The following is a 10,506-nucleotide window of genomic DNA, read 5'->3' on the forward strand; positions in this document are numbered from 1 at the left end:
ATTTAAAATAAATGTCCAACCATTTTGTAAATAAATTTTGGACTCGATTTAATAAAACGTTTACGAGTTAATCGAACCCCGAGACGTACTCGAATCTTTTCTTTGAATTCTTAAAATAACTTAACTAAAGTTTATGGTTATAAATAAAATAAATAACTAACCAACTAACTTGAGAAAGTAATTTGAGTTCGTTCCGGGATTGCTCGTATCGTTTTAAAAGAAACCGTTTCTACTTGTGTACAAGCATGCATTTAAAATAAAAACATAATTGTATTCCGGGAACCAAAATCTTTCAAAATAAAGTAAATACATAACCATAATAGGAAACAACTCATAAATAACTCATATCAAAATGACTCATAAACAAGGTTAAGAGCTAAGCTAATCGCGTCATTATTAGCTCGAGCCGAGACCCGGAAACAAACTCCGACTCGCCTTAACTAATCGGAGACTCCTCAAGTCCCCGAGATGAGGCCCGAACCTTCTAAGTTTGGTTGCCTTGCTGCTGAAACAGCAGCGTCCTCGTAGCCCCGTCACAACGCCTACTTGAGCCTTATCTCTGACGAACCAAAGCTTACAGATCCTTGTTGCGTGGACAGCCTTTTTGCCATCCCATTGCAGCCTCGGCACCTCGGTTCACAACAAAGTAAACACGTAGAAATCAAACAGAGAACGAGCATCAAATCATAGAGTTAGCGACAAACTAACACAAACTCAAACCAACATAAACACGTTTTTGAAACTGCTTCCCGACAGCTTGATACGCTAACACTTAACCCATCATAACTCGAGCGACAAAATTCAAAATTGACTGATTCCAGTTGTAAACAAAAGAAGACCCACATAGCTTTCTAACGATGGAGTTTGTGGTTGCCTGGGTCGCGCGAATGAGGCGGCTCGGTGGCTGGTTTGGTGGAGGCGAAGAAGAAGATGATTGGAGAAGATGAAGGTGGTGGTTGCTTGGTTTTCTTCTTCTGCTCTCTCTCTCTCTCTCTCTCTCTCTCTCTCTCTCTCTCTCTCTCTCTCTCTCTCTCTCTCTCTCTTCTGCAAGCTTATGGAAGCGAATGAGGAAGAAGGAAGACTTTAGTAATTTCCTAATTAAGTCCTCAACTTTTAGCCTAAGCCTTACTTCTGGCCCAAATTTCAATTTTTGTTGCAACTGGGTCCTTAATTTTTGTTGCAAATGGGTTTTATCCATTTAATTCCTTATTCAAGTCCACAATTAAATGGATATAGATTTTATAATTTAAATCGAGAATTTTTTCATTCGATATTAATTAATTGAAATATATTCAAGGTCTCTCGGATATAATTCTCCCTCGAGAATTTATTTATAACATTAATTTCCGAAATATTTCATCGGAAACAATTTATTAATCGAGATAAACTCGATAATTCCTTTATTTATTCTGAGATTTCTCATTACCTTAATATATTTAAATTAATTCGATAAACTTATTGGACCATAATTCACTCAAGATATTAGTTGTAACAACGGAAACACGTTTATTATTTCCAAATCTCCAATACGAGTGACACAAATGCTTGTCCTTACAAGGATGCACTGACTTTGATTTTCAAGCAGACCGTGTCATGTTGAAGTCAATGTCTGGGTCAGTGTTCACTCTCAATGGAGGGACGATTGTCTGGAGAAGCATTAAGCAATCTAGTATTGCGGACTCTACGATGGAAGCTGAATATATTGCAGCATCCGAGGGAGCGAAAAAGGCTGTTTGGCTTAAGAACTTCTTAGCCGAACAAGAGGTAGTTCCTGATATGAACGAGCTTGTGCAACTCCACTGTGATAACACTGGAGCGATTGCAAACTCGAAGGAACCTCGCAGTCATAAGAGAGGAAAGCATATAGAGTGAAAATACCACCTCATAAGAGAGATAGTTCCGAGGGGAGACGTGACTGTCATGAAGATCTTTATGCTATATAACATCGCGGATCCGATGATTAAGGGACTGCCTGAACATGTGTTCTTGAAACACATAGAAGGGATGAGTCTTAGATATATGTCACATCTTCTCTAGATTGTTAGGAATTCTTGACCACGAGAAGATGGTTATGTAAATTCTCGTTGAAATTATTAATAAATTAAAGTTTTGTCATTTATAATTTATTCAAATCGAAGCGTTATTTCTTATACATTAAGATTTATCAAACATTCATCGATCCATAGTCTTCGTATCAAACTGAGTCACATGCTCGACATCTGAGCTTGGGCAGGGAACTAAAACTGGTAGATGATTGATTCATGCTTGGTAGCTGAATCTGAAATCATATATGTGGAACACAAATAAAGATTGATCACTTGGTGGGAGCATTCTACACGTGTGGTAAGTGTACGATCCGGACAAGTCTTGAATATAGATGTGTTGTTTAAGGACCGTTACGACACACTAACCGAGGTCACTAATGATGGTCATAGTGAGACTTGATCTAAATCCCGAAGTGATCATGGACACTGGATCATGTTACCGCGCTCTTTGACTCATTCGCTAAAGCGCCATTATCATGCTAATCGCAGCTTATGTCTTGAGAGTTTCAGAATATGGTTCGAGATGGAAGTGATATACAAATCATGGAATCCAACCTTCCTGAAAGAAGGTAAATGTTCTCTTACCTAAGGGTTGATTCCATAATCGATAGATTGCACGCACTTCCGAAGTATGAACGTTCGGAGGAATCTTTCGCTGGGGAAGCAACAATGCTTAGGGCTTATAAGTGTCAAGAAAAGTATAACGGAATAATTGACTTTTCTCGACACGAGTTGAACCTGGAGTATCTTGATCACGAACTGACTATATCAGTGGACACTCGTCACGATGAGTAAATATAATTCTAGTACCAAGGAGGATTGAGTCCTGGCTTGCAAGGTGGAGTCTGAACAAGATTAGACAAATTGATGTGGAAAAAGAGAAAGGACTTTTTCGTCTTTTCATCATATTTGTTAAGCTTCTAATACTAGGTCCATAGTCTCCGATTCGGCTCTAATAAAGACATATAAGAACTTTCGAATAATAATGTTTCATTATTATAATCTCACAGTTGTAAATTGTTTAGCAGCATTCATTCGGAAATTTTTCTATTTTCCGAATTAAATATTTATTGTGGAATTAATTATTTATTTTTGGATCAAGTAAATAATTAATTGAATTTTAAGTTGGGCCTTACGGATACGGTAAAATTCAAAATTCCTAAGCCCAGTACCAGCAATAATGGGCGCCTCCTTTGGGTAGATAATACCCAATATTCTCTCTTTAGTTAGTTGCTAGCTAGATTTGTGGAAAAGAAATCAGGTAACTAATTAAATAAGAGAGAGAATAATAATTGTAGAGATATTCTCTCCATGAAATAAGGAAATAAGACTTTGTCTTTTATTCTCTCTCATGATTAATTTCCTAATATCTAGGAGAACAATAATGGTGGAGATATTCTCTCCATTAAATAAGGAAATAAAATATTGTCCTCATTATTCTCAAATATCTAGATTCCTTAAATATATGAGAAAAATAAGAAAATAAATATCCTAGATTATGATCTGTTGGATGAGAGAAAAAAGATCCAATGGTTCATGCTTAACTACAAAATATGAAAAAATAAAGGAGAATTAAATATCTCTAGGATCTTCCTAAAATATCTCATTTCTACCACTATAAATAAGGGTATAAGAGAAAGCAAAGTAGTGATTGATTGAGAGAATATCGTTATTTAATGGAGAGAATATCTCTACCATTATTAAGCGTTGTAGAAGCTTCTACAACGGTATGAATCCATTGTTCAATTTTTATATATTTTAAAAAGACTCGCCGCGGCGTGATATTCTACAACGGATATCTACATCCGTTGTAGAATCATGTTGCCGTGGCGAGCATTATACGTCGCCGCGGCCCTATTCTCACCGCGGCGACGTATGTTCTGCGCCGCGGCGACATGATTCTACAACGGATATAGATCCGTTGCGGAAAGGTTTTTAATATTTTTTTAAAAATTTGCCGTGGCGACGTAAAAGTTTCACCGCGACGTGGTTATCTTCGCCGCGGCGAAACAAAAACGTCGCCGCGGCAAGTTTAAGATTTATAAATAATGTGCTCTCGGTATCTTTTTCGCCGCGGCGACTCAAATTTTCTGCCGCGGCAAATGTTACATGCCGCGGCGAGAAATCTAAGTCACCACGGTGAGAGGTATCTTTTTTTTAAACTGAAATCACTGAAACCCGTTGAAAAAGCTGGTACTTAAAAATAATCTTCAAATCCAAAATAAATATCTACATCTTCAAAATATTCAAAAGAAAATATTTACATCTAAAACCAATCCAAAATTCTCTAAAAACTAATTAATCATCGCAATTAATAAATGTTTGTATACAAGTTACCCATTCTTCCCTAACTCTCTCTAAATCCTCCGGTGTATACGATTTCTTACTTTCTAATTTTCCTACACCTCCTACGACTATATCGCGCATATAAGAAATCACACAATACCTACATTCCGTGTTTGCGTTTTGTCTCGGAGCGTTCCAAGCCTTGATGTACGTTGATTGCCCGTTACTCTGGGCGTTTTGGTGCTCGAGCTTGAAATCCACAAAAACCCTATAACACGGAAATCATAAGAGAAAAAACCCCAAGAAAGATTTACAATAAAAATATTTCGAAATCAAAATATTACCTTTTTATCAATCGAGTTAAATCGATTGGGATTTTATTTCTTAACGGGTCGAAGAACATAGCACTATCTCTCCAAGGGTCGAGGACAACGAGCATCCAATGCTCTCCTTTATCGTACGGCATCAAAGCTAGTTCACCAAATTTGCATTTTCATACCACGTTTCCAACGTCCTTGACTCGTTTTGACAAATAAGCGTCCTCGTTGTTGTTTGCAATGTACGAACTTAAGCCCGGATTTATAAAACAATAGTCTCGACTCTTCTTCGCCTTTTCTAGCCTCGAGCGTAGATAGCTATGACAAACAAGTATTTGATTGATCAAAACATTAAATATTGAATATTTATTTTAAAAAACGCATATAAAGAAAACACTTACGCCATATAAACCGTTATGCTCAGCGCACCAATTTCCAAGTATTGCAAAAAATCGAAAACATCTTCAAATGACACCGGAATCGGGATAGCGGCGAGACTTGGACTAACATTGACCATAACCACATCCCCTTCCGGTAACATTACTTTGTTGGCATGTTGAGCGAGCAATCGAAACTTGGGATTAATCACCTTGTACGGAATCTTCTTAGCATCAACGATTCTAGGTTCACTCTCAAAACCAAGCTTTTAGAGTTGTTTGACAACCGAACCGCGACTCTATATTCCCGTGTCCATTTCTATCAATCTCTTCAGCCACGAGACAAATCCCCCTATGGCGTCTTCATTGGTTTGAGCTTCTTGGGTGGGAATTGGCAATTTTTTTTGTTAATCAAAACTCCCAAAACGGTCACGCGTACATTTCCTTCCTCCAAAGGTAAAGAGTGAACTACGCTCCCATTTATGTATGCTCGCCCATTCGCAACATGAATCATGCCTCCTTTGTCAACATCATCAATGAAAAGAAGACACTTGACGCTTTCATCCAAAGTCGGTGTCACCGGGATGGTTGGATTCAATGAGTAACTAGCACGAACACAGTTGGGTTTTTCCACAACGATAGGATCGATCTTCGGACGATCATCAACAATGATAGGATCGATCTTTGAACGATCGCCTACGTCGTCGTGTTTTAAGCAAATCACGAATATTATCAATAACTTAATACCAAAACATTTAGCTTTATTAATAAATTAGATAAAAAAAAATGAACATACCTAACGAGACCGATTCATTGACATTTTCTTCAACATTTGCCATCTTTTCATCATCAACAACCTTCTCGTCGAGATTCTCTTCCACACGCTCAACACTAGGCGACTCGACATCAGCATCTCCGACATTAATGCTACCATTTCCAACGAATGCCTTCATCACCAAAGATTTTAACTCGCTCATTTCTCGACGCATCTTAATTACTTCTTTGTTTGGCGTTGGAGGAACGAAGTACATAAAACGCGAAGTGTGTTTGGATTGACCACAAACTCGCGACGTTCCCAAAGCTTCTTGAAAAATACTTTTTCCCGATTCCGGCACCCATGTCCCTTGCGTTGCTTGTTGTGATAATGTTTTCTACACATAACATTATTTGCAAATAAATTTACAAGATTAATTGTTATAACAAAGGTAAAGAACTTACGATTGTTTCTCCCATTAGTTGTCTTTCTCATCCTTGTAGTTATCTACGTCTTTCATTCGCGAGTCAATCCAAAGTTCCTCTTTCGTAGGCCATTCCCTCATTTCGTCATGCTAGTAAGAAGTAATTGTATAATAAATTAAAAAATAATTGCAAAATTTGGAATAACTAAAAGAATAAATGAATCTAACCTTTTCTTGATCAAGCTTTCGATATCCATTTCGGCCCGTTCGAGATTTGCACACACTTTTTCCGATATTTGATTTTCCATGTTTCGATGTTTGTTTAGCATTTCGGTTCGTCTATACTCAACAAATGCTATCCAATCTTCTTCAGTGATACTTGTGTAGAATTTCAAAATACAAGCCGGTCTCTTTAAGGCGATTGGTGTTGGAATTGATCTCTGGTTAAGAAAAAGTTTAACGCTTCGAGCAAGCGGCGGAATTTAAAAATTTTCTTTAAAACAAGTAAAACGATTTTACTAACCTAGACAAAGAGCAAGTACATAAAAATTAAAACTATAAATGAGCATTATAAATTTACTAACCTTTAATTCTCCGCTCTTGTGATTTTTTTTTGCTCTTAGAAACTCTTTAATTCTATTACGCCGTAGTGGAGCCGAATAATGTTAAGCTCATCTAGTTGTCGTTCCTCGACACTTCCTCTTTGTCGATTCTCCTTCTTGTGTTCAAATCGGTTTAAAGTTTATCCATTTTTAATTTATATTCTATATTGTTTGTAATCTATTTTCCATTATTTTTTTATTCTTTTTAGTTTTCTATAAATTGTTTTGTTTATTTTCACATATTATCTTTAAATTTTTTAACAATCTTTTTCGTAATATTTTTAAGGGTCAAGCGGCTATATAGCCAGATAGAACTTAAGCTTTTGCAAAATAGTCATAGTTTGTCAACTATAAGTAAACTAGCCAAAGTAAGATTAATCTAGGCTGGATTAAATTTAATCCCAACGAACTATAAAGACAGAATGTAAGGTTTATGACGGCTGGATTAAAATTAATCGAGGCAGGATTAAATTTAATGACAATCTGGAAATCGAGGATCTGAAGCAGAACCGAAACATCTCCTTCTTCGGCGACGCGATTCTTGCGTCCTTGACGCTCGCGATGTTCCCGATCGCTCCGACGGCGGCGGCGAAACCGGATCGCTGCGGGAGAAGACTCGAGGGTCTTAGGGCGTCTTCTTCGAAGACAATTCTCCGGGCAACGTCGTCACCGGAGGCGGCGATGACGGAGACGGCGAGGGCGGCGAGATCGCGGAGGGAGTGGTGGTCGAGGAGGACGAAGCTGATTCCGCCGATGAGGACGATGTCGATTCCCCCGGCGGCGAGAGTGAAGCCGATTCCGTCGATGAGGATGAAGCCGATTCAATCATCTGGTTAAAGTTTTTGAGAGATGGCTATTTTACCAAACAAATGAAACTATGGCTATTTCGCAAAAGCAATAGTTTGGGATTGGGTAGTTCATACAATTTTTCCTATTTTTAACAGGGTTTGTCCCTCCCTGTACGATGCAATAAGCTGAGAATGGATCACCAACTATTGCTTATTGATTCTAAGGTTGTTTCCCGTTCCGTTCTGATTACTCATTAATAAAAAGTAAAAAGACTAGTACGTTCATTTAATTTCCAAATGGATTCTCGATATAGGTATGGTTTCTTGATACGATGACGTTTGGTATATATTGCAATATTGTACCATTTCATTTTTTTTAATTAAAACTAAATCAAAGTGCGCGTGCCAAAAAAGTGAACCACGCTAAATGCATAGGCCACTAACTTTCTTATGTTCCCACTGCACCGACGGAGAAGATATCCGAAAAATCAACACACATAATATATAAGTAGAGCAGCGAGAGAAGAGAGCATAGATAATCAATTTTTATAAGACTATAAACCATCATTGATGGAATATATATATATATATATATATATATATATATATATATATATATATATATATATATATATATATACAGGCATGAAGCCAACTTGAACTCATGGGGGTTATAGCCCCCCCTCAAAATTTTTTTTTGCATTTTTTACCCATTTTTTATCTTATTTTTACAATTTTTTACCCTTAAAATTTATAAATTAGCGCCCCTTGAATTTTTTTACAAATTAGCCCCCTCTAAGTTGAAATCCTGACTTCGTCCATATATATATATATATATATATATATATATATATATATATATATATATAAACCACTAAGAGATCCAATATTACAATGGTGGAACTATTAATCACCAAAAATAATCATTACACCTCAAGAATAAACAATGACACAACCACCGCACTACTACAACACCACTCTACCCTGAAAACATTTCGTATAAATAGCACATTAAACCCCTAACTTTTAACTGCACACTACGATATATACACATTTGAAACATGGCCACAAAAACAAAGATCATTGTATGCATAACGTTTACTTTCTTGCTTGTTTCTAATAATTATGTGGTTGTGAATGGGGCGGGGGAGTGTGGTAGGACCCCAATAGGGTCGGCCGCGGCTGGCCTGAGTCCATGTCTTGGGGCCGCGAGCAATGCCAGAGCAAAAGTCACACGTGCTTGTTGCACCAAAGTCGGGACATTGATGAAAATCACTCCAAAGTGCTTATGTGCTATTTTGCTATCGCCCCTCGCAAAGCAAGCCGGCATCAACCCTGGCATTGCCATCACCATTCCCAAGCGATGCAACATTAAGAATCGACAAGCTGGGAAAAAATGCGGAAGTAAGCTGTGTGCTTTTTTTCATCGTATAAATTAAGTTTACTAGATTGGTTGGATTGATTTGTAAGCTTATTTGTTTGTTCATAATTTAGGTAAGAGTTCTGATTATCAAACTATATCTTTATATATATATATATATATATATATATATATATTTGTCTACTCATCGTTTGGCTGATAATAAATAATTGACATATCAACTAATAAATTATTTGTTAGATTAATGCATGTGTGTGTGTGCGCGCGCGTGTGTGTGTATTATAAATTTATGATATTTTTTCTGTTTACTTAAATGGTTCCAATATACCGCCTGCCATGATTATTGATTTACGCTAGTATCGGTATATGAAGAACGAACGAATCTTAGTTTAATTTTTAATTCTCTCTTGGCAGGATATACAGTTCCTTGAAAAGCGAATTGCAGAGGATGAGATCAAGCATACAAATGGAATTAAGAAGCGTCAATAAGTAATGAGTTTAAGAGTCATCTTCTTTAGAAAGGGAAAAAAAATATTGAGTGTGCTAAATAAATTGTGATAATATATGCATATTGGGTCATATGGTGAATGATCCACATATCCTATACATGTAATAGTTGTTAACTCATCCGAGTATTGTTGACTTGATCTTTCTAATTAGGATAAATTACATAAATGTCTCATGAACTTTTGACCATTTAATAACGTGGTCCTTATTTTTATTTTTTTTACAGCGTCACCCTTGAACTTTGACAATCTTACAAACTTAGTCATTCCGTCTATTTTTCTCAACAATTCATCCATTTTTGCCCATGTGATTGACATGTTACTATTTAAACAGGGACAAAATTGTAAAATAACAAAAAAATATTGATTTTATAATTATTTAATATTATTAAAAATTATTATTATTATATAAAAAATAAATAAAAATAAAATAATTATGTAAAATATGAATTTTTAATAAAAATAATTGTAAAAATGAATTATTATTTATTATTAATTTTCTATTATCGTGAAAAAAAGTATAATGGAAATGTATAAAGAAAAGTATAATGGAAATGTATAAAAAAAGGTATTAAAAAAAGACAACAAACAAAATGAAAAATGAAATTTTTTAATTTTAATTTATTAATTTTAAATATAAAATAATTAAATAAAGGATATATAGGTAATTTTAAATATTCGAGTTGTAATATGTAGATTACACAAGTTAAAATAGACGGAATATAGAAATTTTTTGAGGGAAAGACTAAGTTTGTAAGAATATGAAAGTTTAAGAGCGACGCTGTAAGAAAAATAAAAGTAAGGACCACGTTGTTAAATGATCAAAAGTTCAGGGGGCATGAGTGTAATTTATCCTTCTTATTATTATATTTCCCAATAAAATAATGACTAAGATTGTATTGCTGACAATTTGTTTTCAAATATCGGTTTATTCACAATGCCAACGTAATTGTGATAATCAAAAGTAAAATAGCCACATTGAACTAGGAATGGTTTTTTTTTTTTTTTTAATTCAAACAGGGCCGC

General features: G+C 35.7%; 1 protein-coding gene across 1 annotated transcript; it reads left to right on the plus strand.

Annotated features, from left to right (window-relative positions):
• The first annotated feature begins 8,602 nt into the window (after positions 1–8,602).
• Positions 8,603–9,697, plus strand: LOC149390213 (Bifunctional inhibitor/lipid-transfer protein/seed storage 2S albumin superfamily protein). The gene is made up of 2 exons (XM_089621371.1): positions 8,603–8,997; positions 9,389–9,697. The coding sequence occupies exons 1-2, from the start codon at positions 8,655–8,657 to the stop codon at positions 9,403–9,405; spliced, it is 360 nt and encodes a 119-aa protein (XP_089477497.1). The 5' UTR covers positions 8,603–8,654; the 3' UTR covers positions 9,406–9,697.
• Positions 9,698–10,506: the final 809 nt, after the last annotated feature.

Source organism: Urtica dioica, chromosome 7 (assembly GCF_054948205.1).
Source record: "Urtica dioica subsp. dioica isolate 48M chromosome 7, U.dioica_male_clone48M_v1_H2, whole genome shotgun sequence".
NCBI classification, from domain to species: Eukaryota; Viridiplantae; Streptophyta; class Magnoliopsida; order Rosales; family Urticaceae; genus Urtica; species Urtica dioica.